Source organism: Cavia porcellus, unplaced genomic scaffold (genome assembly GCF_034190915.1).
Source record: "Cavia porcellus strain 051 isolate PalLab524CR breed Dunkin Hartley unplaced genomic scaffold, mCavPor4.1 scaffold_32, whole genome shotgun sequence".
Lineage (NCBI taxonomy): Eukaryota > Metazoa > Chordata > Mammalia > Rodentia > Caviidae > Cavia > Cavia porcellus.
The window spans coordinates 20,916,661-20,943,552 of NW_026947515.1; the positions used below are offsets into that span (position 1 = coordinate 20,916,661).

General features: G+C 47.2%; 1 protein-coding gene across 4 annotated transcripts; it reads left to right on the plus strand.

The window, feature by feature from the left end:
- The first annotated feature begins 5,774 nt into the window (after window positions 1–5,774).
- Flcn (folliculin) lies at window positions 5,775–26,875 on the plus strand. Of its 4 annotated transcripts, none has more exons than XM_063242288.1 (13): window positions 5,775–5,794; window positions 8,760–8,872; window positions 10,791–11,060; window positions 12,535–12,681; window positions 14,395–14,616; window positions 15,400–15,560; window positions 18,390–18,481; window positions 20,095–20,285; window positions 22,361–22,474; window positions 23,130–23,253; window positions 24,439–24,570; window positions 24,666–24,771; window positions 25,724–26,875. In XM_063242288.1, the coding sequence occupies exons 3-13, from the start codon at window positions 10,812–10,814 to the stop codon at window positions 25,923–25,925; spliced, it is 1,740 nt and encodes a 579-aa protein (XP_063098358.1). In that variant the 5' UTR covers window positions 5,775–5,794; window positions 8,760–8,872; window positions 10,791–10,811; the 3' UTR covers window positions 25,926–26,875. The 4 variants fall into 4 exon arrangements, with proteins under 4 accessions (XP_063098358.1, XP_003465939.1, XP_013003775.1 ...); XM_003465891.5 differs by having other exon boundaries at window positions 5,782–5,900; XM_013148321.3 differs by lacking the exons at window positions 5,775–5,794; window positions 8,760–8,872 and adding an exon at window positions 5,814–5,900.
- The last annotated feature ends 17 nt before the right edge of the window (window positions 26,876–26,892 follow it).

The following is a 26,892-nucleotide window of genomic DNA, read 5'->3' on the forward strand; positions in this document are numbered from 1 at the left end:
CAGGGTCCAAAGAAGAAAAGCACTCTGGGAGGCTAAAGGAGGAGGGTGGTAAATTCAAGCCCACCCAGGCATCTTGGCAACTTGATGAGACTCTCAGGCAAGAGTTGCGGATATAGTTCAGGGTGAAGGTCGTAGGTACAGTACCCAGCACCACAGACAAACGAACGAAAGAATCCATAAGATTTGAGCTAGTTTTTAAAGTTTGAATTACCATGCATGTTAGTGACAGTATAAATTAAAATCAACAGACTCCTGGTTCCTAAACACTCTAAATTTTGCTGTGCGCTACCCTCTGGTCATTTGACTAGCTTCCCCACCCACCTCTGCTTATAGCCGCCTTCTCCACTCTTAAAGCATTGGTCTGTAAGCTGCACAGACACATTTGAATTGTGTTCAGAGGTCCTCCTCCTCTGGCACTTTGTACTGGGATTCACTGAGTTGTCCCTGGAGTAGTGTGGAGCCTTTGTAAAGTGTGGTCAGATTAAAACACAGTTAAATTTAGTTTTTGAAATACATTTTTTTTTTTTTTTTTTTTTTGCTAGGAATGTAGCTCTGGTGGTGTGCTTGACTAGCATGCAGAAGGAGACCCTGGGTTCCATCACTAGGTCCTAAAAAGTGTTCTCATTAGTAGCATTCCCTCTTTTTTTTTTTTCTCTTTTTGGTATGGGGATCAAACTCATGACCTTGTGCTTACCAGGCAGGCGCTTACACCACTGAGCTAAATCCCCGGCCCCAAGCATTCTCTCAACTGTGTCACATTGGATAGTGAATCACTTTTTCATTACTGTTTTTATTTTTGGCAATTTTGGGGATCAGATCCAGGGCCTTTGCACTGAACTACATTCCTATCCTTTTTATTTTTTGAGACAGGAGGCTTTAACTGCTGCTGAGTTACCCAGACCTGGCTTGAACTTTTGATCCTCCTGCTTCAGCCTCCCAGAATGCTGGGATTACAAACATGGAGTACTACACCTGGCTACATTGTCATTTTAAAATAGAAAATTAGACCTAGCAAGTGTTATAAAAAGTGACCCCAATAGAACCACACTTAGGTTAGACCATACTTAGGTTTCTCAGTCTTGTCTGGTGTAACTGTCCTGCATTGGTTCTGAAAGCAGCTATAGACAGTATAGTATGTGACTGAGTGTTTCACTAAAACATTCATGCAAAAATAGGCACCTGACTGAATTTGCCTGGGAGCCTGGGTTTGACCGGAAGCCTGAGCTTTTAAAGTCTCAGTCTTTCAAGTTACTCCTGCATCAGTGGTGGGTTGCATCACTTTCACTGAGGTTTACATGTACCTACAATTAGGAGAAGAGGAAGCACTATATTTAAAAGAAATTTGGGCAGGGGATTTAGCTCAGTGGCATAAGTGCCTGCCTGGCAAGCACATGGTCCTGAGTTTGATTTCCGGTACCAAAAAAAAAAAAAGTTTGTATAGTGAATTACAGACCCTATTTTAAAAATAGGGTTTATCTGGATCTAAAATTAAAATTAACTAAAAATGTACAGGAATCCCTGCTAGCTATTTGTGGTATCTACGTAAAAGTAATGCGTGGGAACTTCATGATTACAATTTTTCCCAAGGTTGACTCATTAGAATACTACATTATTATTAGAAGCTTGGAACTTGAAGGGGTATGGAACGTAAGGCCTCATCCTCTTGCTGCAAACCACTAATTTTGGCCAGTGTTTGGGGGCGGTGCTGTTACTGTGTCAGCTTTAAATGCCCCTTCTGTATTCTGCTTTGTGATTCTGAGGCCACAGCTTCAATGTGGCTGGAGAGTAACTAGAAAGCTAGGGAGTACAGAGCAATATATTCTTTGTTTGCCACTTAACACTAGCCCAGCAAGAATGCTTCCAGTAAGAACTTTCCCTCCATGTCACCAGAAAGGGCTTCAACTCGCCCTGAGAAATGCAGGCCCCAGGAAGCAGGATGCCCATCTCCCTATACACAAATCAGGACACAGCTTCCTTGCCCCCTTCCAGACCCAAATTCTACTAATCCTGGTCCCTTCCATTTATTCCCCAGCTGTAAAGGAGGAGAGACTTTCTTCTACAAAACCTGGTTGATGACTCTTAGCAAATTCTTTTCCATTAAACCTGCAGAGCCCAGTGGCACATGCCAGTAGACCCAGCTACTTGAGAGGCTGACACAGGAGGATCACAAGTTTGAGGCCAGCTTAGACAGTTTGATGAGACTCAAAAAAAGGGGGGTGGTGATGGTAAGAATTAGTTCACTAGCAAGAGTGCCAAACATCTGAAGCCCCTGATTCAATCCCCATTGTTAAAAACAACAATAAAAAACTGCAAAAAAAAACAAAAAACAAACCCTGGTGAGTGGTTTCCCTCCTGACATCAGTTTCTTTTGAGAACCTTCCAGGTCAAGGAGATGTATACATGTCATTTATTTCGAAGAAGAAAATATTTTAAGATTATATCTGCCATCTCTGATAGCTACAGTGCCTAGGCTCTGATGTGTCTTGGCTTGGCAAGTTATCAGGCTCTTTCACTGCATGAGTCGCAAAGATAGATGTAGCTCTTCAATTCTCAGCAGCAAATGATGCTTTGTGAAAATACTGACCTTGAAGAGCTGTGGCATTTTGATGGCGCCAGAAATGGTAAGTTTGTTCTTAATCAGTTAGGGCCATTTCTGAGGTCCCAGGATGTATGCAGCCTTGGGTTAGTGCTCACCAGGGGACCTACCAGTCCTGTGAGGACTTTTTCCAAGTTTGTCTTTTCGTGATAGTCTGAAATGTTAATACTTTTGCTTATCAAGAGTTATTAACTGCAGCCGGGCGTGGTGGCTCATGCCTGTAATCCCAGCACTCGGGAGGCTGAGGTGGGAGGATGGTTGTGAGTTCGAGACCAGCCTGGGCTACAAAGTGAGCTCAAGGCCAGCCGGAACTGCATAGAGAGACCCTGTCTCAAAACGACAAAAAAGAAAAAAAAATTATTAATTGCCCTCTGAATCCAGTACTTGCATTATATATTAGTATTTATGAGCCACTCAAAATGACTGCTTAACTCTAGTTGGGAATATATTGATATAAGTTATTCTCTAAAGAAACATCTGGGTGTCTTCTTTTGAAATGGCAGTGTTTTCTGAGGCAGAGTGGCACGAATGGGCAATAAAGCAGTGGGTTTTTTTCTGCCCCATGTGGATGACACCATCTTGACTTTGTTCAATACATTGAAATCCCAGCCAAAACTAGGTAGGTAATACAGAACATCTGTAGAATTTCGAGTAGCCACCATCAATATAAAATGCCGGTAGAATCCAATCACGGACATTTAACTTTTGTAGCAGGTAATATGGCAGGAGAAGAAAGTTAAATCTGAGTTTTCTGAGGGTTCCAAACTGTTGGTGTTCACTGGTGAACCTGACCGTTCTGTTTCCTGTTGTCTATGCCATGGTTACCATGTATGCTAATGCTCTACTGTTAACTTGCTTTTCAAAGACAGTTTTGCATGTACAAGCTCTTAAAGTTTTTGTGAGTTGCAAAGGGTCCAGAGAAAGGAGATGGCTGGGTAATCAGACATTTGTGAGTAGGAAAATGTAATGGCAATATTTTCAGGCAGTTGAATTACTTCAGGATGGTAAAAATGACAAATGTAACCTTTCCTAATATCAAAAGCTGACTGACACAAGAGAACTTTGCTAATTACAAAAGGCATTTATTATGTCTGGACCCAAAGCTGATTAGAAACCACTTGGCATTTAAAAAGGCAGCTATAGTTTCAGAATAAAATTCTAAAGCCTAGCAGTAGAATTTGAATTGGGAGAGGAAGATTTTCTTTTTTTTTTCTTTGTCTTTTTCCTTTTTATTGGTACCGGGAAGGAAGATTAATTTTCAAAGGCTTCTTGAAATTATGGTGAAAATACTACCTTAGTCTTAATACCCTTTTAAAACATTTTTAAATTTTTTATCTTTTTGAGACAGGGTCTCACAATGCAGTTCAAGTTGGCTTTGAACTCACATTGTGGCCCAGGCTGGTTTTGAACTTGCAACGATTCTCCTGTCTCAGCCTCCTGACTGCTAGGATTATAGACATGCACCACACTCAAGGAATAGTGCCCTTTTAAAAAAGGTTTCTTAGGGGCTAGAGGTTTAGCTCAGTGGCATAAGCACTGAAAAGGTTTCTTTGTTCATTGTGGTGCTGGAGATCAAACCCAGGGCCTTGTGCATTCAAGGCAAGACCTCGACCACTGAGCCACATCCCCAGCCCAGTCCTAGCACCCTTTTAAAAAAAATTATTGGACTAGTGAGTCAAACCTTACGACTGGCTGCACACATGTAGTCTAATTACCTAAAGTTAGCATAAATTTCAGTGTGACTCAGAAATTGTACATCAGTTCCATTTGAACTTTTTGTCTTTTTGAGACAAGGTCTCTCTATGCAGTCCAGGCTGGCCTTGAGCTCACTTTGTAGGCTAAGCTGGTCTCAAACTCGCAGCCATCCTCCTGCCTCAGCCTCCCAAGTGTTGGGATTACAGGCGTGAGCCACCACACCTGGTTTCTATTACCACTTGCTTCCTTCTAGCAGCAGGAAAGACCACCCTAAACTGGTAAACATAGCTGACATACAAGAGAATGTTTTCTTGCTCAAAACAAAAGTTTAGGTTTTTAAGCCAGGGAGCCCATAACCTTAAATGATGTGATTAAAAATACTGAGATCCAATTGCTTTAGAAAATGTCTGTAAACTGGCCAGTGAATCAAGTTTTTGTGCTGTTCAGAATCAGGCAGAATTGGACTGGCATCTGTGCCAGGCCAGTAAATGAAAGTAGAAAACACAAGTTATAATTTTATTTTTTTCTTACAGGCCCTTTTCAACAGACATGCAATTCACAGCGAGAAAGTAATCTCCGTGACTTGGAAAACAAAACCATCCACTTTTATTTCGAAGTTGCTAAAGCTTTTCCCCAGCACTGCCTGATAGTTACATTGTGTACACTGTGCTGGAACCACCTCTCCGAGGTCATCTACGAAGTTGCGCACAGCCAAGGGTGGCGGTCTCAGCTCCCACTGAGCACTGAGTCCCGCGCCCAAAATGCCATATGGATGCTGGCACCGCCAGGCCTACCTCTCATCTCTCCAGCTCTTCCTGGAAGGACCCAGATTACATAATGCAATAATGCCTTTAAAATTAATTTTTAAGTAGCAAAACAATAACAGGCCTACAGGCTTAAAACATTCACCCTTCTGTAATTTTTAAAAATCTTGTATGTACTGTCTTGTCCAGTGAGCGGAAAGCAGACTGAGCCCCGCGCGAGCGCAGCATAGTCCCGCCCATCTCGAGTTACGTAACTAGTGGCCAGGCCGCGACACGTGACGACCTCCTCCCAGCTACCTGACCGCACGTTCCACTCCGTCTACAATTTAACTAAAGTCATTGCTGAATCCAAAAGCAAACGCAGGGCTCTTAGAAAGTTATTCTTTTATCTCGTTTCTTTTATGTGTGGCCAGTGAGTAGTACTGATTATATTTTCCCACAAATCTCTTTTCAAAACGACTTTTACATTTTGACTTCTCCTTGCCCTTGGAATGGTTTCTTCCAGGAGTTCCCGCAAGCTCCTCGGTTTGAACCATTCTGTACTCCTGGCGGGGTGAAGAGTGGTATAGGGGCGGGTAAGAGGGAGGTTTCTGGCAGTTGTGCCTTATTTCGCATCTGTCTCAGAGGAGTTTGGGGACCTTATATATGTTCCTGAATGCGGGTTTGGAGAGACTTGCATGTATCGCGGTGCAGGGCGCGATCGGGCGTTTCCTGCATCCCTCGCAGCGGTGGACTGATGGTATGGCCCTGCCAAGTCACGCGCTTTGGGTTTAGCACTGGCTGCTGCAGTTGAAGGCACCGTGGGTGAATGCTCCTACTTTGATTTCGGCCAGCCCCTCTCGACGGTCAGAACCAGGCTGATGTTTCCCCTGCGGGGTCTGGGACAAGGGTGGCTCCCGCTGCGCTCTTGTGAGGCTGGGGCTGACAGTCACAATCTTACCTGGCGCAGTTAGGGGCGGGGCTGCTGCGTCGTGTTGGGGGAAGACCCTGTGTTCCCTAGGCAGAGGTCTGGCCAGAGAACTGATGGAGGGGCTCGGGCTTAGTTTGGGTTGGTCCGAGGTGGGTGAGTCATTGGAGGGTAAGGGCTGGGTGGGTGATGTTACTGAACCCTGAGATGTGGAGGGACGGTGACATACATCGATAAACTACCGGGATGAGTGAAGTGACTTGGTTCGAGCCGCCAGTCAGAGTCACTGAGTTCCTGGAGTGGGTACTCTCTCACCATCCTGCACGCCATCCACATTTTATCTTACGTAGTTTGGGGTAGACGGTGTGTGTTTTCCTTTTCTCCCTGGCTGGCCTTCCCAGAAGGGCCTTTGATGAGTGATAGGCCTAACTCATTATCCAGGATGGAGAGAATTCCTCGCTTCTCTTCCGTTTGGAGGCTATTGTCAGGCCCATCTTTATGCCCTGGCAAGAATATTTAGACCTTTGGCTCGTTGTGGATTGAGGTCCGCATGATTACCAGCAGCCATGGGAGGCAGAGGGCAAAGAGGGGCTTGTTGGAAGTAGGTCCTGGTTCTCCAGCTCTTAGATGCCTGGCACTACCCATGGTGCCAGGCACTACCCATGTGGCTGGATAAACTTTGTTATAGCAGAAAAAGGCCACAGCCAGTCTGCTGCTGGAGGTACTACATTATCATTGTTGTCACTAAGTCGTTGAGCAACAGTGGCACATGACACTGTTCGCCTTTTTAGTGTCGTATGTTAGGAAGCTCAGTTATTGGAAATGCAGGTGAAATCAGTAGATGCAGTAGAGTTGGAAGTGAGTCGGAGCTGGAAGGAATCTCCTGCAGAACTTTTCACCCAGGGAGCACTCTGACTTAGGCTTTCTGTGGAGACTGCATAGTGCTAGTAGGTGCTTGCGTATTACTGGATAAGATCCATTATAATAACCATATTTACCTACAGAGTGCTCTTAGCCTTTTTTGTATTTACTTTTGTGGTACCAGGGATTGAACCCAGGGCCTTTGCACTGAACTACATCCCCAGCCCGGTGTTTTTTTTTTTTTTTTTTTTTTTTTTTTGAGAGAAGGTCTTGGTAAGTTGCTGATTCCCAGGGTGGGCTCAAGATCAAATTTGATCTTGCTTCAGCCTCACAGGACTGCACTACCACACATGGTTTATTGGCCTCTTTAATCCTCCATGGCCCAATGAGAAGAAAGTAAAGATGAAGAGAACCCAGGGCCGGGTCTGTGGCTCAGCCACTGTAAGGGGGGACATGGACAGGTACCCAGCTCTTGGAGGAATTTACATACTCACTTCAAGTTTGATAATGGCAATCAGGCGGCTGAGGGTTTCTGCCTGTTCCTTGTGTTCAATAAAGCTTGTTAGGGCAATTTTTAGGCATGAATTTATTGAACATGCATCTTAGAATTGGAGAGCGACTGAAAACTGATGTCATGCTGCCCAAAATTCAGATGTGATGTGTAGTTCCATCCTGAGAAGCCTGTTTCTCAGCTCTGTGGTGGTATTCAGAGCGACTGAGTAACATTTGATGCCGTATGGCTGCCAAGCGCTGCAGACCAGGTTATAGGTCTGTGTGACTTCTGAGCAAGACGTGGTCTAGAGTTCCTCCCCAGTGGCTGCCTGAGGCTGTGGTGTGTGTGATCCAGAGGTTGGAATTCTTGTTGAACGATATTTTTCATCAAACCAAAACTGATTAATAGAGTAGCACATGTCAATCCTGGATGCTGGGAAATAGCAGTGTTGCCTCTGGTTTCCCATTAGAAAGGGCAGCTAACTTCTAGACTTGGCTTGATGTGTGTGCTTCCAGAGCAGCCTGCTTACAGTTTTACAACTATATGTTTTAAAAATATTTTTTAGTGCTGGGTGTGGTGGTATATGCCTGTAATTCCAGCACTGAAGAGGCTGAGGCAGGAGAGTCACTGTGAACTTGAGGCCAGTCTGGGCAACTACACAGTAAGACCTTGTCTCAAAAGATATTTTAAGTATTTGTTTAAGTGATCTTTTTTCCAGTTTTTATTTTTTTTTATTAGTACATGTTTGCAGTACATAATGATTATGTTCTTCTTAGGGAGTTGAGAGATTTTTTTTTTCAAATATTGCAGTAGAGATGTAAGGTTTTAGCTAAAACTTCAGGTGTAATGTTAGCTTGCCGTCAGCTGTGACTTAGAAGGTGAGAGGGCTGCTGAGCTATTCAGAACCATCCACAGAGAGCTGGAGATGTATGTAGCTCAGTGGTAGAGTGTTTGCCTAGCATAAGTGAACTTCAGACTTTTGATTCCCAGCTGGAGAGTGAGGACCACAGATGTCTTAGTTTTCCACAACTGTGACAAAATACTTAAGATAATCAACTTAGGAAAGATTTATTTTGGTTCAGGGTTTCAGTCCGTGGTTGCTTGGCTCTGTTGCTTTGGGCCTGGGATAGGGAAGTACATCGCAGTTGGACCATGTCAGGGAGTAGAGCTGCATGCCTCAGTGGCGTATGGGAAGCAGAGAGAGAGGGACAGAGGTCCCAGTGTCCCCCTCAAGGGCATGGCTCAGTGACCTAACTTCCTCCTACTAACCCTCACCTTCTAAAAATTTTACCATTTCCCACTTGGCAACACTGAGCACCAAACCTTCAACATATGTGATGCTGTGATTTGAGACTGGCTGTAAGCTGCTTTGAAATTTTTTTTTTTTTTTTTAATGCTACACTGCTCCTAGAATTACCTGTGATTTCATTTTCCCTTCCCTAGAAAATGTCGAGTCTTCACATATGACTGCTGTTGGGATGGCTGACTTCCGTGGCAGGTCTTCGTGTGCGCTAGTCTAGGTGGACTGGTGGAGGTGTGATTCTGCTAAGTGTAAGGTTAGTGTCAATTCTGGAAGGAACCTTACTTCTCTTCCCTTTCTACCTCAGGTGAGGATGTGATCTCCTTTTCCGGGGTTATTGCCTCTGTCTTTATTTTGGGTCCTGTTTTCCCTTCTGCCTTCCTCAACCTCTTTATTCTATCTGTGGTCATTTTATCTCGTCCACAGTGAATGCTTAAATGTAGTGCTGGGAGTGGAACCCAGGGCCTCATGCATGTTGGGCCTGTACTGTACCGTGGAGTCACACCCCAAGCCCACCCCCAGCCCATCATTGTCCTTGACCTTCCTGTGGAGAGCCTCTATTTAAACTCAGTATGCTTGGTTCCTGTCCCGCTAGGCTTTCAGATTGTGAACATTCCATGGTTATGACCTTGAATCTTTTCTGTCCATGGATACATTCATTTACTCTTGTATCAAATGTCATCTCTCTGTGGGCAACTCCAAATCCATTCATTTGTCCAGCATCTGCTAATTTGGTCTCTCTTCTGTGTCAGGAACTATTTCTGATGCTGGTGTACAGCAGTTAACTAGGTGGACCTTTCATCTGTAAAGAGGAAGCACAAACACACTTGTCATGTGAAGAGTACTAGGACTCAACCCAGGGGGATGGAGAATGCAAGGGGAGGGGTATCTTTCTCATATGCTGATTAGGCAGGTTCTGAGCAGGGACCGCGGAGAAGGGGATGAGTGGTGAGGAGAAACAGCCAGACCTGGGGTGTCGTGAGCCTTCACCCTTAGCTGCACCCTCTGTGATAGTGTAGCTGGCATTTCTTTGGCACTCCTAGGGGTCTGTCCATACCTGGCCAGTTGCATGGATTAACACCGAATCTCTGCTTTAATTTCAAAATCCCAGGCAGACCATCTCACTGGCCCAGCCTTGCTCATATCCGTGTCTGGCTACCAGGAGAGGACATTTCGGTGGTGGTGCTGGGAACTCTCCAAAGCAAGAGCATTTGGGCCCTGGCCAGTGTCCATTGTGCAGTCTCACGCTTAGAAATGTGAATGGTTCTCTGTTGTCTTAAACAAGGTGCTCAGTGGAGCTTCCTATGATGGTGGATGTCCCATAACCTGTGCTGCTCAGGTGGTGACCATGAGCCCTGTGTACGACAAGCATTGAAAAACTGTCAGGACTGAGGAGCTGAGCTTTACTCTAGTTAGTCTAAGTTGTCACATATGGCTTTTGTCATCATGGGTCTGGAGAGTTCAGGGCCTTTCTGACTTGGTTTCAGACTTAGCCATCAGCCAGTGTGGCCTGCAGTGTCCACACATCAGAAATGGTAGGAATGCTGGCTGACACTGTCCCCACCTCTGTTGTGGTGTTGGGGATGGATTCTAGGCACGCAGAGCTGTACCCTGGTTCCCACCCCTGCCTGGCCTGCCGTGGTCTACACATGGTGGCCTCCTCCACACACATGGGGCTATGCCCAGTCTTTAAAGCCTTCCCTGATTTTCCTTAACAAGATTCCCCTTCATCTGCCAGCCTTGCTATGAAGAGGGATAAGTTGCCCATAATTCACGACCAGCCTCCACCTCTGATGGCATTAGGTGCTGTGGACTTTAACATGTTCCTGCTGCCTTGAACCACTGGTGGTATGTGAATGATTTTCCCATCGGGCAGCTTGAGCTACAGGCCATTCAACGGGACAGTCATGCATGTAGGGCTCCATTGTGAACATGTTAAATTGTTCTGTTGGTACCCAAGCTTGAGGAGAGGACTTTCCTTGATTCCATGTCCTTGCCAGATTCACCCTGTTCCTGGCACTTGCTCAGAATAAGTGCTGGCTGAGTAAATGACTTGCCTCTGCTGTCAAAAGATCTGTCAGTGATACTTGTTGAGTCCAGTGCTCCTGAGACAAAGGGGAGATTTTGGAGTATGGCAGGTATAAGTCTGCTGATGTTGTCCCTGCCCCCCACAGGCCTCTTCACTACAAGTCACCATGAATGCCATCGTCGCCCTCTGTCACTTCTGTGAGCTCCATGGCCCTCGAACTCTGTTCTGCACGGAGGTTCTTCACGCACCCCTGCCCCAGGGTGCTGGGAACGGGGACAGCTCTGGCCAGGGGGAGCAGGCTGAGGAGGAGGAAGGCGGCATTCAGATGAGCAGTCGGGTCCGTGCCCACAGCCCAGCCGAAGGAGCCAGTGCTGAGTCTAGCAGCCCAGGGCCCAAAAAGTCGGACATGTGCGAGGCAAGTGTCTTTGGGATCCGGGGACATTTTGCCCTCTACTGGAGGTGGGATAGGAGTTGTGAGAACAGGAGACCTAGGGTCCTGAGAACACTGGGTGAGCCTTCAGATGGTGACTCAGTAGGCTCTCTGAATGTGCTTGTCCCCAGGTAACTTTTGGTTCTCTCCATTCATCCATACTTCAGCTTTTGTGTGGTTTCATTTTACCTTGTTTTGTCTTTTTTAGTACTGGGGATGGACCCCAGGATCTTGTGCATGCTGGCAAGCACTGTGGTGCTGACTTACCTCCACAACCCCTATTTAAAAATTTTTTTGAAATCTTACTGAGACAGGTCTTGCTAAGTTGCCTAAGCTGGCCTGAACTCATTATCCTACTGCCTCGGTCTCCCAAGTAGTGCGGGTTACAGGCATGCATCACACATACCAGCCCAGGTTTTAGACTTTTTGATCCATTCTGTTCTAGCAGACATTTGTCACCCCAGCATGGCATTTACTTTTCTTTTTGCAATACCCCAGCTATAACTGGCTTGGGTCCCTTCAGTCCAGTGTCCTCTGGAGTGCCTTTTTCACAAGAGTCTTGGCATTCATTGTTGTGATGGTTTGTGAGCTCTGGGGAATAGTTTCCCAGTGGTCCACTTTAGTGGTTGCTATGGGTTGGGCTTAAAATCTGGGATGAGGGTTAAACCTGCTATTTTAGGGCAAATGGGACTCTAGACTCCTTTTCTGGTTATGCCAAGAACTAGGCAATGTGCAATTGCTAGAAATCCCTGCAGGGGAGCCAGAGGCAATGTAGGGAGATCATTTGGGCCTGAGAGGGAAGAATCTTTGGGGCCTCTGCTGAGCCACCTGGTTAGAGTCCGACTGCCATGGATCCCTGCATCTGCCCCTTGGGAGAGGCTGGCTGCAGTGCCTTGAGACATGCACGGCCTCAGCACTAGTGTGGCAGAGCTGTGGCCGGATGTGGTCCTCCACTTCCTCAAGCAAATGGTCTGAGTAGTATCTTCTTAGGCTTCCACACCAGCATTCTGAAGGCCAGCTCTCTGTGGTTGCTCTCAGTCCCTTGACTGGCCAATCCCCCTGCTACATGTTATTCAGGACCAAGGACAGAAACCAGAGGGGATTATTACTGGAGACATTATTCAGAAGAGGCATGGCTCTGGTGGTTGGGACCAGCTCTTCTCAGCTCAGTTTTGTCTTCTGTAAACTGGCATCACCTCATAGTGTTGTACTTTGAATTGAGTAAGGTAAAGCATGCAATAACTTCATAATATCTGCTACATAAATGCTCAGTAAATACATCTTTTGGCCTCTGGCAACCCTTATGAACCCTGGGTCCTAGGTCCTGGTTATCCTACTTAGGAAACATTTAAGTCATCAGATGAGTATAGATGTAGGAGCCACTTATCTTTATCTTCGTACAGCATAAGGAAAACAGTTTGTAACCTAACTAGTAAGTTCTTTTCCTTCTTATGGATAGGGCTGCCGGTCACTCGCTGCAGGGCACCCAGGCTATATCAGCCACGATAAAGAGACTTCGATTAAGTACGTCAGTCACCAGCATCCCAACCACCCACAGCTCTTCAGCATTGTCCGCCAGGCCTGTGTCCGGAGCCTGAGCTGCGAGGTGAGCCTGGGGCCATATGCAGGTTCAGCACTGGAGTTAGACACGGAGACAAAAGGTTGGCTTCTCTCAGGAGGCCCAGCAGTCCCTATGGACTGCAGTATGGCACTCTTGGTTGCCTTGAACTTAAAAGAACATCGTGGGCTGGGGATTTAGCTCAGAGGCATAAGCACCTGCCTTGCAAGCAGGCAGTCATGAGTTCGATCCCTGGTACCGATTTAAAAAAAAAAAATGTTAAAAAAAAAAAAGAACATCGTTATGGGCTCTGGTTTTCTAAATATGTGCTAGATTTCCTTCTTTTTTCCTTCCCCCCTCTTTCTCTCTTTCTCTCTGTCTCTCTGTCTCTGTCTCTGTCTCTCTCTCTGTCTCTCCAGGCTGGCCTTGAACTCACTGGGTAGTGCAGGCTAAGCTTGAACATGCAGCTCTTCTTCTTTTTTTTTTTTTTTTTATCGGTACTGAGGATCGAACTCACGACCGCCTGCTTGCAAGGCAGGCGCTTATGCCGCTGAGCTAAATCCCCAGCCCCTCTTTTTTTTTTTTTTTTTTTTTTAATCTTTTTATCGGTACTGGGGATCGAACTCACGACCGCCTGCTTGCAAGGCCGTTTGTGCCACTGAGCTAAATCCCCAGCCCCAAACATGCAGCTCTTCTCCCAAGCGTTGAGATTGTGGACGTGTACCACCATACCCAACCTGCATTTTTACTTTAAGCACTGCTTTTTATCTATTCTTGTTGGATATACTTCTGAGATATGAATGATTTCTGGGATATGTAGTTGTTGTATCAGACATTACTTTCTGTATTGTCTGAGTCATCACTCAGGGTCCATCATGTGTTGCTCCAGATATCTCCTAAAGAGTGAACTGATTTGCTCCTAAACTCTGGCTTGCTGCCATTTCACTTGAGTCTTGGCTTGTAGTTTTTTTTTTAGGAACTCATGACACAGAAGCCTTTCTGTGACGGTACTCCCGTCAGACCCTGAGGCCTTTCTTCTGACTGTCACTATTGTTCTGTGCCCACTGTCAGTAATTCTTCTTAATTTCTTGCTGTGCCTCTGCTGCCAGGCAGATGGTCATGTGTACTTCAAGTGTGTGTTAAGAGTTAAAATGTCACAGGGGTGGGACTGAAACTCTCTTAAGGACCGAGCATGCAGATTTGACTTAGTGGCTGTTTGACCTGTTGGTTCTTCAGTCAACTCAGACAAACAGGTTGGCACATTTGAGTGGAGGAGGGTAGATGAAGTATTTGTTAACGGGCATTTATGGCTTAAGGTGGAAAAAAGTAAGGGGCCCTACTGTACTGACCCCAGTACCAAATGTTAACTTCTAGAAAGTTTGCTGCCCTAAATGCCAACAGAAAGTTTGCTGGGATTGGGAGCTGTCAGTTGGTGATAGTTGTGTTCTTAGCACGCATAAAGCCCTGGGTTCCATTCCCAGCACCAGGAAAAGAAACAACAGTGAGTTTGCACACAAGCGCTTCCCGCTCTCACTGCGTCCTCCCATTCTCCCTGTGAGTATTGCTGGCTGACGTATGCCAACAGAGTTCGGAGGAGTGCCTGGAGGTATAACTCTGTGGGGAATGTAGCTGGCTTAGCATACACAAGGCCTTGGGTTCCATCCCAGGCACTGGGAAAAAAGATGTGGTGGGGAACTTGTGACCTGGTGTCACTGAAGCAAGGAGAGAACTATCCTTTGAATTGTTGTGGTTTCCTCCCAGGTGTGCCCTGGCCGTGAAGGGCCCATCTTCTTTGGGGATGAGCAGCACGGTTTTGTGTTCAGCCATACCTTCTTCATTAAAGACAGCCTGGCCAGGGGCTTCCAGCGCTGGTACAGCATCATTGCCATCATGATGGACCGGATTTACCTCATCAATTCCTGGCCCTTCCTTCTTGGAAAGATCCGAGGGATCATTGATGAGCTCCAGGGGAAGGCCCTCAAGGTAACATCTGAGGGAGGCGTTGGCACTGCTGGAGTCTCTTTGCTCTGGTGGGCGTGCCAGCAGCTCAGTGAGCTTTGATCCTGTAACTCCTGTGCTGCTGAGCTGCCTCTTGGCTTCAGAGTTGGGTGGTCCTGTAATGGGCATCTAGGCTGGCTGCCTGCTGTGTTAAGTCTCCCCTGCACCCACTGTCCTGGGTCATCTTCATTTCTGGTTTCCTTGCAGCAGTCAGGTCGCTGGCTTCGTCCTTTCTGTGTTTGTTCCCTTGCCCTTCGTGTCAGGTACTGCCTATTAGTCTTGATGAGAGCCCACCCAGCCCAAGCAGAGACGTCCCACTGTGCTGCCATGTCTCAGGGTAGGACAGGACGCTGTGGTGAGAGGTTGCAGGGTCCCCACAGAGCCTGTTTTCCCCAGTGGTGAAATGGTGTGGAGGGACCTTCCTCTCCTCTGGTTGCTGAAGGTAGCCACATGGCCCTTGTGTAGAGGTCTGCATAGAGGGCCCGCCAGGGGAGGGTCAGAGCACCTGGAGATAGATAATTGGCTTCTGCAAGGCATGTGTGGCCCGAGGACCCAGTAGGTTCCTAAAGAGCCAGTGGTGGGAAGGAGAGCAGACCAGAGAAATTTCTGCCCATTCCTGTCACAAGAGGGCAGAACCATTCAGTGTATGATGGTCAGACTGCAGGTGCTTTCTGTGTTGGGTGTCAGGAGGACAGAGTGAGAGCCTCTGTGGGGAGGAATGTGGGCCCAGTGGCTGCCTGATTGTAGGCTGTTCCCCTGGCACCGCAGGTGTTCGAGGCGGAGCAGTTTGGATGCCCCCAGCGTGCTCAGAGGATGAACACGGCATTCACACCTTTCCTGCACCAGAGGAACGGCAATGCGGCCCGCTCTCTCACTTCCTTGACCAGTGATGACAACTTGTGGGCCTGTCTGCATACCTCCTTTGCCTGGTATGAGTGCCTCACAGCTTTTGGCCACTGTTAGAATGAAAACTGTCACTGATGTTGGTTGGATTACCCTTGGATTTGGCCGGGCTGCCTACTGGTGGAGCTGGGTCCTGTATGTACGACTTGGTGAGTGTGGAACTAACCAGTGAGTGCCCTCTGGGCCTGTTTCCCCTGTCAAAGGGAAGACAATTTTAGGTGGAACGGTGTTTCTGTATCAAGACCAATAATCCCCTCCTTTAAAAAAAGCAACCAAAATATTCATCTCATGGTTCCTGCGGGTTGGGAGGTCAGAATTGGCTTAGCTGGGTCTTCTGGCTCAGGTCACGGGGAGGATTTTTGGCCAGGGCTGCAGTCAGCTGAGGCCTAACTGGAGGAGGGCAGCATGAGTGGAGCTGGCTGTGGGCAGTGAAGAATGGAGTTGGCACTCCCCAGAGTGTGCAGTTGAAGAGAATGGGGTGGAATCTACACGGTTTTATGGCCCTGGGCTGGCAGGGCCCTGCTGTCCCATGTGACCCTCAGTGCTAGGTGAAGTGTGTGCTGCTGCTGAGCCCAGGCCTGGTGGGGAGGCTTAGCCTCCAGCACGTGAAGGGGAAGAGTATCCGTGCATTTGTGGGCTTATGAAACCGCTAGTGAGTTTCTGTCTGTGCATTGTTTCTGTCTTCCCACAGCAGGGTGTCTTCTGCCAGAATCCCCAACCCTTAGCTAGTTCCCATGTAGCATCAGCTTAAAGTCCATGTCGTGTAGTATAGATCTGTTCTGGTATGGAAGAATCCTGTGGTGGACCCACGTTTACCTCCTAAGATCACACAAGTTCCCTACCTGTCATATAGTCTCTTAAAATTTGTGATGGCTTACTCCTGTAATCCCAGTGCTCAGGAGGTTGAAGCAGGAGGATTGTGTGAGTTTGAGGCCAGCCTGAACTAGATAGCGAGTTCATGGCCAATCTGAACTACACAATGAGTATGTATTATGGTATCTCTGTTCATGAACTTAATTTGTTCTGTGATTCTGGGGAAGATGGTCACAGTTGTCCAAAATGTTGCCAAATGCTTCTCTGAATGAGATTGTTCGCAAATAGAAATGTCATGAACTGAGTTCTACTGTATATGTATATATATAGACTCCTGTGAAAAAATGTATATACACTTCAGGAAAAGAAAATATGAAATGTCTGGAAGCTGATGGCCGTTACTTCAGGTACCTCATAGCTGTGGAGGCCAAAGGTAACTCATATTAATCTCATGATGTCTCAATAAATTTAGTATTAAATATTTATGTAAGTTCTTTTCCTAAAATGTATATACATTTTTATGGCAGATGCTATACTTTTTTTTTGTTTGTTTGTTTTTTGGTATCAGGGCTTAAACTCAGCACCTTGTGCATCCTAGGCAAGCACTCTACCACTGAGCTACATCCCCGGCCCTCTGTATTCTTTCTTAGTGGTGTACAGTGTGATGTGTTGATAAGTCACTTGCCACAAAGACTTCTTTCTTAGTCAAACTGGGTGTGATGGTGCATGTCTGTAGTCCAGCATTCAGGACACGAAAGCAGGAGGATTGCAGTGAGTTTGCGGCCAACCTGGGCTGTGTTAGGGAGATACTGTCTCAAAACAAGACGACATCTTAGCAGTGCACTGTATCTCGAGCAGTGCTTGCGTAGGATGCTGCCCAAATGATGTCATGGCATGCTAGTGACGTGTCTTTCTGCAGCTGTTTTTTGTTTTTTGTTTTTCGTTTTTCTTTTTGGTACTGGAAATGGAACTCAGAACCTTACATTGTTTTGTTTGTTTATTTGTTTATTTATTTTGGTGGGCTGTTGAGACTAGTTCTCACTATATGGTTCAGGTGGTCTTGAACTTACTGTGTAGCCCAGGCTGGTCTTGAACTCACGCAGACCTTCTGGCTCAGCCTCCCAAGTCCCTGGATTACAGGTGTGCCACCACAGCCTCACATATTTATCAGTTAATTTTTGGTGACAACAATTAAAAGTCTGTTCTTTTAACTTACTCCTGTATTTTAAAAGCCACTTTTATTACAGGGATTTGAGACAGACCCAAAGTGGAATAAAAGTTACCATCTTCCATTTAGCCCTAGCAGTCACTAAAATTGTACTATATTCTCTTTTTCTACTTTTATTTTATTGAGACAGGATCTTATGTGGCTGACCATGAACTTACTATGTAGCCCAGGCTGGCCTTGAACTTTTGTAATCCTCCTGCCTCAGCCTCCTAAGTGCTGGGATTACAGGTGTAATTCATACCCTGCTAGAATATTTTTAAAACAAATATTGGTGTGTCATTTCAAGTATCAGTATAACCATAATAATGTTATTCTTTCCAACACAATAGAGTAATTCCTAGTATGTGGTGCATGCTCGGTATTCCTTTTGGTCTCAGAGGTGATGTTTTTACAATGCTAGGGATAGAGCCCAGGGCCTTGTGCATGCAGGTCACTGAACCACACTCCAAGTTCAAAGATGACTTGAATTAGGATCAGAACAAGCAGTTCTTCTCACTACCCCCCCCTCCCATTTTTCCCTTGCCCTTTCATGAAAGACCTCAGTCGTGTCTTACAGAATGGCTTGCATTCTGGATCAGGCTGTGTCCTTGTGGTGGCAGCGAGGATGTTTTTGTAAGACCAGGTCTATTCATCTATCTGGTCTTGAACTCCAGGGCTCAAGCAGTCCTTTTCCTCAGCCTATGGCCATGGGCCACTGTGCCCAGCCAGCTTGTTCTTTTAGGCCTATGTTTTCTGTAAACTTGCAGTTGGATCAAGGAACTTGATGTGAGGCTTCACCTAGGCCAGAAATCTTACTTGATACTGCCTTCTGTAGGCTCCTGAAAGCATGTGGCAGCCGGCTGACAGAGAAGCTCCTGGAGGGCGCGCCAACAGAGGACACCTTGGTGCAGATGGAGAAGCTCGCTGGTGAGCCCTGGTGCTGCTGGGGGCAGGGGTTGCCTGTGGTGGCTATGGGGCCATCTGGCTCCTGGACTCCAGACAGGGTGGCTTATACAGGAAGACATCTGAGAAAGTCTGCGATGATCCTTCCTAAACTCTAGCCCTTTGCTCTTTATGTTTTTGTTGTGCTATGTTGTCTCACTGTCGTCGATGCTGTTGTTTGTTTTTTTGTTTTGGTACCGGGAATTAAGCCAGGACCTTGCACTTGCCAGGCAAGCATTGTGCCACTGAGCTATGTCCCTGACCCCCTTGATGGTGTTTTGGAATAAGTTATTCCCCAGGTAGATGAATAGAGTTCAATACTAGGTCTGCTCAAGAGAAAATTGACTGAATATTTTCCCGCCTCTGTCTTACAATAATAAGAGCCTGCCCTTATAGACAGTCTTTTAAGACTTTGCTTGAAACAAATCAAGTGGTGTGTCCCTTGGGCCTAAGTTTTCCAGCAGGTGGAATTGTCCCCCAGCCTCCCAAGTCCCTTGCCTCCCCAGGTTCATGGACAGAATCTCTACACCTGTGTGTCCTGTGTGTCAGGCTCACTTCCCAGGGAGCCTGGGGCATTAGAGTAGACCTGAGGTGTGCATTGGGCACAGTTTGTTGCTAATAATGTATCTTGGGCTTTATTTTGTGAAGAATGGGCCTGCTACCCTTTAGAGCTCTTTCAGGCTCATCCTTGCACATACTTGCACTTTAGCAAGCTCTTCCTGGCAGGGACGGTCAGGAGTGAGGTCTCAGCAGGAGCACAATGTGCTCACATTCACCCTCATGTGCCCGTGTCTTCTGTGGCCTGAGCACCATTCATTCTTTTTTTTTTTTTGTCTTTTTCCTTTTTATTGGTACTGGGGATCGAACTCACAACTACCTGCTTGCAAGGCAGGCGCTTATGCCGTTGAGCTAAATCCCCAGCCCCTGCACCATTCATTCTTGTGCCAGTCACAGACTCAGAGGCCAATGTAGGTGGTAGGGTCAGTGTCTTGAGGCGTCTTTGCACAGAGAAATCAGGATTTAGAAGCTTTCAGGGCCGTGAGATGCCAGGTGCTCTAGATCGTGCTGGTCTAGATCGTACTAGGCATGAGGGAACAGCAAGGGCTCGGAATCGCACTTTGGAATCACAGACCCAGCTTCATTGTCACGCACATCCTTCTCCTCAGGTCTTATCATCATGTGGAGCAGGATTGCAATTATGTATGAAGACTCCAAAACAAACCTTTTCTTACCTGAGAAATGGGGGTGGTAGTGTTGACCTCAGGAAGTCAGAGGGCTAGGTGTGTGGAACCCTGGGAGAGCATCTCGTGGAGCACATACTGAGTGTGCAGTGCTACGGTCTCATCAGTGCTGGGGGATCCCCACCAATGAGGAGACAACTTTTAGTAAGTCATCCTAAAACATAATGTTATACCCAGGCTGTGTAAACAGCTTTGAAGCCTTTCTACCTCTCAGGGCTCCAGGGGGAGCAGCCACGGGGACACTGGGAGGAACCAGTGACTTAACCGCACACTGCCTAGGGCTGCAGTGGTCATGGAACAAGTCTGTCACATTCAGGGAGAGACATTCTGTAACTATCCTTACCATCTCCCCTGTAGATTTAGAAGAGGAATCAGAAAGCTGGGACAACTCTGAGGCTGAAGAAGAGGAGAAGGCCCCTGTATTGCCAGAGAGCACGGAAGGGCGGGAGCTGAGCAAGTGTCTGACAGATTCATCCTTGTTGTCAGACTGTGGAAACTGGCAACCCCGGAAGCTATCTGTGTTCAAATCCCTTCGGCACATGAGACAGGTAAGCAGCAGAGGCTAGAGCTGCCCTTGTCAGAACCAGGAGAAGAGCGCAGGCCTCTCTGACCATTACGCCATCCTCTGGCCTGACCTCTTCCAAGAGAGTAGCCAAGAACCTTCTCAGCCGCTGAAGGTACATGAGCATCCTGGGTGTGTATCAGCTGTAGGATCACTGCACTTATCTTATTTTACTGTACTTTGCTTTTATTTTATAGTGAGGATTGAACCCAGGACCTTTCCACTAATTACATCCCCAGCTCTTTTTAAGAAGTATTTATGCTGTAGCTGGGTGTGGTGGTGCATGCCTGTGATCCTAGCACTTGGGAGAGTGAGGCAGGAGAATTGCTGTGAGTTTGAGGCCAGCCTGAACTATGTAATGAGACTGTATCTTGAACTCCTCCTGCAAAAGACACCTTATTTATTTTTTATTAGCACATATTTGCAATAATATAATGATTGCCTTTACTGTGTTATGTTTTAAGATTGTCTTCCTAAGTTGCCTAGGCTGGACTTGAACTTGCAATCCTCTTGCCTTAGCTTCCCAGAGTGCTAGGATTATAGGCATGCGCCACCATGCCTGGCTGTGTGTTCTCCCTTTTGGTAACAGTGTAGGATCTGTGTTCAAACAGAGGCCTGGATAGGTAGATCTTTTTTTTTTTTTTTTTTTTTTTTTTTTGGTGCTGGGAGTTGAACTCAGGACCTCATGCTTGCCAGGCAGGCACTGTGCTACTGAGTTAAATCCCAGCGCTGGCCTCTGATCTTGACATTCTAGAAGAGCCTCTTCATTGTTGTCATTTTTAGACAGTGTCTCACTATATAGTTCAGACTGACCTTGAACTTCCTATCCCACACTGGCCTGGATCCTCTTGCTTCATCCTCCCAAGTGCTGGGATTACAGGCATGCACCACCATGCCTGACTTTCTAGAACCTTCTAAAGGGTTTGAATAGCACTGTTGGAGACAGAGTTGAAAGTGATGGTTATTTTTAGAGAAAACTGAGAACAACTTAAATGTCCAAACACAGCAGTCGGGGTATGCCAGAACAGTGAAATGTCATGAGCGTGGCACAGGGGATCCGTGTGTGCAGCAGGCAGTCTTAACACACCAGAACAGCTGTGGTATGTTAGATCAGATGAGAGGCCAGGGTTGCTTGATATGGAGACAGAGTGTTCATTTTAAAATATCTTTCTGTATTCATTTTTATAATGAACATTAAATTTACTTCTGTTTTGGAAAATGGAGGAGACGAGTGATTTAATGTCAGAAGCCCACCTGGGTTCCTTCCATGTCTTGGACTGAAATGCCTTATCGAGTGTTTACATGGATTAATGTTTGAAAGAATTTTGAGTTCCACCAGGGGCCAGGGTACTTTGAGGTTGGTGGAGTTTGGTAAGATGTGTAATTGTCACGTCTTTTTTGTTTGTTTGTTTGTTTAGTTTTGTTTCAGAGTCCTGTTTGGGTTCTCAGAAGGCACAAGATAATAGACTATCCTTCTCTAAAATGTCAGGATTCTGGGAGTGAATAAGGAAATATTTAGAGTAGACAGTAAAAGGCCTGACAGCTGAAAGAAGCCTTGGCCCTGTATTGACACCAGGATCCAAAGAATTGCAGCTGTAAGGGACGCACTAAGAGCACGGCACAGTATGTGGCCGGCTGTCACGTCTCAGGTGGAGGCGTGGGCTGGGCTGTGGGGTGCAGCCCATGGTCTTGGGTACCGTCATGTTGTGCTATCTGCAGCTTGCCTCAGATGGCTCAGTAACGTACAGCATGTCTAGAGAGAGAAGGTACATGTTGGGAAAGCTAATACTTCGCTACTTCATATTTTAAAAGTAAAATTAGGGGGAAAGCTCTTAAGGGTGCAAGAGCTTTGGAATGTAGCCCGTAGGTACAGATCTGGAGACTTTCCTCATCTCCTGACAACCTCAGGGAAGTCGCCCAGGTTCCTGAGAAGTGCATTTCTCTTTTCTGATTCCATACTCCTTTGTCATTCAGAGTTTCCAAATGAAGAAGGTAACTTCCTTCCGAAGGCGGTGAGACACGACTGCTGCTCTAGGCAGACAGCTGTGTGTGTTGTTTCAGGTGCTAGGGGCCCCGTCCTTCCGCATGTTGGCCTGGCATGTTCTCATGGGGAACCAGGTGATCTGGAAAAGCAGAGACGTGGACCTGGTCCAGTCAGCATTTGAAGTTCTTAGGGTAAGAGTGCTTTTTTATCATCTGTTGTGGGGACCAACCACGTGGGCCTAGTGCCTGACTGAAAGCGAGGCTGTCACAGCACACTTGCCACTTGGTGCAAGGCCTGTGACGTGTCCATGCTGGAGACCAAGACCAGTATCTTCTCGTCTCTTATAAGTGGCAATCAGCAGTGGCAGGGAGTTTGTGCTGTCCTGATAGACAGCTGCCCTGCCTGGCCCTCCCCACGCCTTCAGTCCTCTAAGAAGCCACAGGATGGGTCTGGCCCATGTCCTCTGCACAGCGTTCTTCTCCTTGGGCAAGGCTGGGTGGCAGGCTCAGGGCACAGAGGCCGGGCCTGGTGTTTTCAGTCCTAGAAGGTGCGTGCCTCCCTGCTGCCTACTGAGCTGTGTGAATGTAGAAAGGAGCAGACCATCTCGCAAAGCTTATCAGCTCTTCAGGCAGGGGAAGAGGCAAACACGCTCGAAGGCAACATACCATAGCAGTTCACACTGTAAAGCAAGGGGCAGAGGGGGCAGTGTGTGACCGATGGCCAGGAGAGGACCTGGGGCCTTGTGGAGGGAGGTGACCTTGCAGAGAAGGCTTTAGGCTAGCTACAGAGGGCATGTGGGTGTGGGTTCCTTGCAGTGGCAGGTTCTAAGTCACCTGTCCCCTGCAGACCATGCTGCCCGTAGGCTGCGTCCGCATCATCCCATATAGCAACCAGTATGAGGAGGCCTATCGGTGCAACTTCTTGGGGCTCAGCCCGCACGTGCAGATCCCCGTCCATGTGCTGTCCTCAGGTGCGTACTGCCCACGGCGGAGGCTCCTGGGAGGGGCCCATACTTCAGCCCAGAGATGGCATTCGATCTCGGTCATGGATTCTAGGGTGCAGCCTGCTGTTTTGAGGCAGGGGGACTCATGTGTAGAACCATTTTTCCTACTGGCTTTGGGCCTTCACTTTTTGCCTTCAGAATGGGTGGTGATGCTAGCAGGGGCTGTGGTTCTCAGAGGGTAGCAGTCTGGGGGTTGGGGGTGTGTGTGGGACCACAGAAATAGGCAGCTGGAGACCCTTGTCCTGGTAAATCTGCCTTGGACTCACAAGGCTTGCTGGGCTAGGGCCAGGCCCAGTGCAGTGCAGGAGTGTTGCTGGCTGCCTTTTCCTGGTGGTCTCCCACCCACTTCTGGTCCCTGCTGGCTTTGCTGTCCTTGTGTGTACTGCAAATGAAGTTGCGCCCTGCTCCATGATGACTGGTCTCCTTCATGGGCAGAGCCACGGATGTGTTGGCCCTTCATGCTTGACTTGGGGATACTCAGGAGCCAGTTTGAATGAAATCCTGGCCTTGTAGGCAGGACAGTGACTCCAGTGCATGTCAGTGAGGGGATGGCCATGCACATTATTGCATGATGTGGAAGAGCTGGCAGAGGGACCATCAGAGCTCTGAACTGATTGTCACTGTAGACCAGGTCCCCTAAGACCCACAGGGTGGGGCCTGTAATCTGGGTGGTGGGAGAGTTCCAGAGGTGGATTTGAAATTCCTATCATCACTAGCCGTATGACTGTGGCTACTGAACTTCTCAGAGTCCGCCTCACAATTGTAAGATAGGGGGACAAGACCACTCTTATAGTGCCACTTAGTATGAAGTGATAGATGTATGATAATTGTATGTTATTATAATACAGAAATTACTAGTTTTAGAGCTGGGGATTTTGCTCAGTGGCTCAAGTGCTTGTCTGGTAAGCATGAGGTTGTGAGTTCGATCCCCAGTACAAAAAAAAAAAAAAAAAAAAAATACTAGTTTAATGGAGGCAGAAGCAGCCTATCAGTTCTGTTTTCACATGGCAAAATTTTTACCTGGAGAGCATCACTTTCAGGAGACCTCTGCTTGGTGGTGGCTCCTGGCTGATGTGCAGTAATGTGGTACAATGGGATGATGGTGGGCTTGTCAGCAGTGAAACGAGGATGCTGTATTTTGCTTTGCCTCAGAGTTTGTCGTCATCGTGGAGGTCCACACAGCTACGCGTTCCACCCTCCATCCAGTTGGGTATGAGGATGACCAGTCTCTCAGCAAGTATGAATTTGTAGTGACCAGTGGGAGCCCAGTGGCTGCAGACCGAGGTAGGTGCCATTGCTGGGTCCACCTTCTATCAGAACAGGCAGGGCTTGCCCCTGAGCCCAGCACTGAGGGCCCTCTGCCTCTGCTTTGTCCCCAGTTGGTCCCACCATCCTGAATAAGATTGAAGCAGCGCTGACCAATCAGAACCTGTCTGTGGATGTGGTGGACCAGTGCCTTGTCTGCCTGAAGGAGGAGTGGATGAAGTAAGCACGAGCTGTGAGACTGTCCGGCCTTCCTACCCATGGGGGTGGAGCTGCCCATGACAGCAGATTTGCTGAGGAAAAGCAGGAGCTGGTTCTGCAGAAGGCCAGGCTTGGCTGTGTGGAGCTGGTTGGAGTAGTGGTTTTGAGTGGGGCTCAGACACCATTCGTGCCATTTAACAACCGTGGTGGCCTTGGGAAGTGCCAGCGTGTCCTGTTGCTCTCAGCATCTGTGAGGTAGGGGCAGCTTCTGTCTTCAGCAGCTGTTGAGGGCAAAGCAGGATGCCCACGTGCAGAGAAGGTTCTTAACTGAAGTTCTGTTACTTTATTGCTTAGTGAACTTTTAAAACCCTAAGTGAGATACACCCAGACAACCCCAGCATGTTTCATTTCATTCTGTTTCTTTTCTTAAGCAAATTACTTTGTTTTTCTTTTGTCTTGCTTTTAGTGATTTTTCTAATCAAATTTTATTAGTCAGATGCCCTGTAACCTGTTTTTTTAAACATGAATTTAAGGATACCTCTGCCCCGTTTCCTTTTTTTTTTTTAAATGGATCTCAGTATGTTCAGGGTGACCTCAAAGCCCTATTTTTTTTTTTTTTTTTTTTTTTTTTTGTCTTTTTCCTTTTTATCAGTACTGGGGATCGAACTCACGACTGCCTGCTTGCAAGGCAGGCGCTTATGCCGCTGAGCTAAATCCCCAGCCCCTCAAACTCCTATGTTTAAAACAGTCCTCCTGCCTCAGCCTCCTGAGTTATGGGAGCTGCTGGTGCCCCGTCCTTCTCTTAGCTGTATTGACAGACTGGTGTGCCTGTGTGCCTGCTGTGATGATGCTGCTGCCTCCTCCCAGAGTGGGATCCCAGCTGGGCCTGCAGAGCTCCCACTGGTCTTGAAACCGGTTATGCCCTATGAGCTCTGGTGCTTCGGCTGAGTGTTGTGTTTTTGGTTTTTTGCAGCAAAGTGAAAGTCCTCTTTAAATTCACCAAGGTGGACAGTCGGCCCAAGGAGGACACACAGAAGCTCCTGAGTGTGCTCGGTGCATCAGAGGAAGACAATGTCAAGCTGTTGAAATTCTGGATGACAGGCCTGAGCAAGACCTACAAGTCGCACCTCATGTCCACAGTCCGCAGCCCCATTGCCTCTGAGTCTCGTAACTGACCCTGGTGGGTTTTGTCTCCATGTGTACTTCTGGGAACCATGGTGGCAGTGCACAGGCTGTCTTCCAGCTCTTTGAGAGGAGAGACTGCTGCTGAGTTTCTGAACTGCAGGCGTACAGTCGGGTCCTGGCTTGGGATGGAAACTGCTGGGCTGGGCTTTGTCTTGTGGCTCAGGGCATGTGTGGTTCTTGGCACATTCCGTAGCTGTCAGCCGCCTGCCTGAAGAATTCAGCAGGGACTGTGCGCAGCTCCATGAAGGAGACTCAGGAGCACGGAACTGTTGTGCCTCAGGGATGCAGTCTCAGGACTGAGTGGAGGACCCAGGTGTTCAGCTGCAGTAACCTATCCTGTCTTGGGGTCAGCATCTGAACCTTTTCATTTTGAAATGCAGCAGGTTCCCTGCACTTTGTGTTTATGTGTATGATTTGCTGTTTGTGAATATTGTTGACAAACTCCTATCTGGTCAGTTTTAGACATCTGCTTTTAGGTTGAGGACCTGCAAAGGCTTTGGGAGGTGAAGTGGCTGTTCTCCGTGTCACTGGGTCCTCTGAAATTCATGCTCTAAGACAGCACGGAGCCATGCTGCCAAGAATACACTCTTGTGAGTGTATTCCCCTGTGTTGCTGTGGAGTTAACCTGTGGCTTAACGGACGCAGCCCTTGGCTTTACACAAAGATGGACCTTTGCTGAGGCATTGGGTTGCCCTGACCTGACCAACTCATCATAGACAGCGAAACCCACCATGGCTTCCTGGTGAGTTGCTTTCCTCTATATCATACAGCTTTAACAAGGAGTCATAGCTTGGAAGGATTTTTGGCAGTTTTCTCCATTTGTTTATAGGTTTTTTTGGGTTCATTTAATTTATATTTAACACAAAGACTTAAGTGTATTGTGATGAAGTCTCTGTATAATACATGCACATTGAAACATAATAAATATCTATTTTTGTAACCTGTTGACTACATGGT

What these genes read in the sequence shown, in the direction of transcription:
- Flcn (XM_063242288.1), top strand. Translation starts at nt 10,812, where the DNA reads ATGAATGCCATCGTCGCCCTCTGTCACTTCTGTGAGCTCCATGGCCCT. An exon ending in TCCGGAGCCTGAGCTGCGAG is followed by an intron (nt 12,682 to 14,394) that starts GTGAGCCTGGGG and finishes GTTTCCTCCCAG; the next exon opens with GTGTGCCCTGGCCGTGAAGG. An exon ending in TCCAGGGGAAGGCCCTCAAG is followed by an intron (nt 14,617 to 15,399) that starts GTAACATCTGAG and finishes CTGGCACCGCAG; the next exon opens with GTGTTCGAGGCGGAGCAGTT.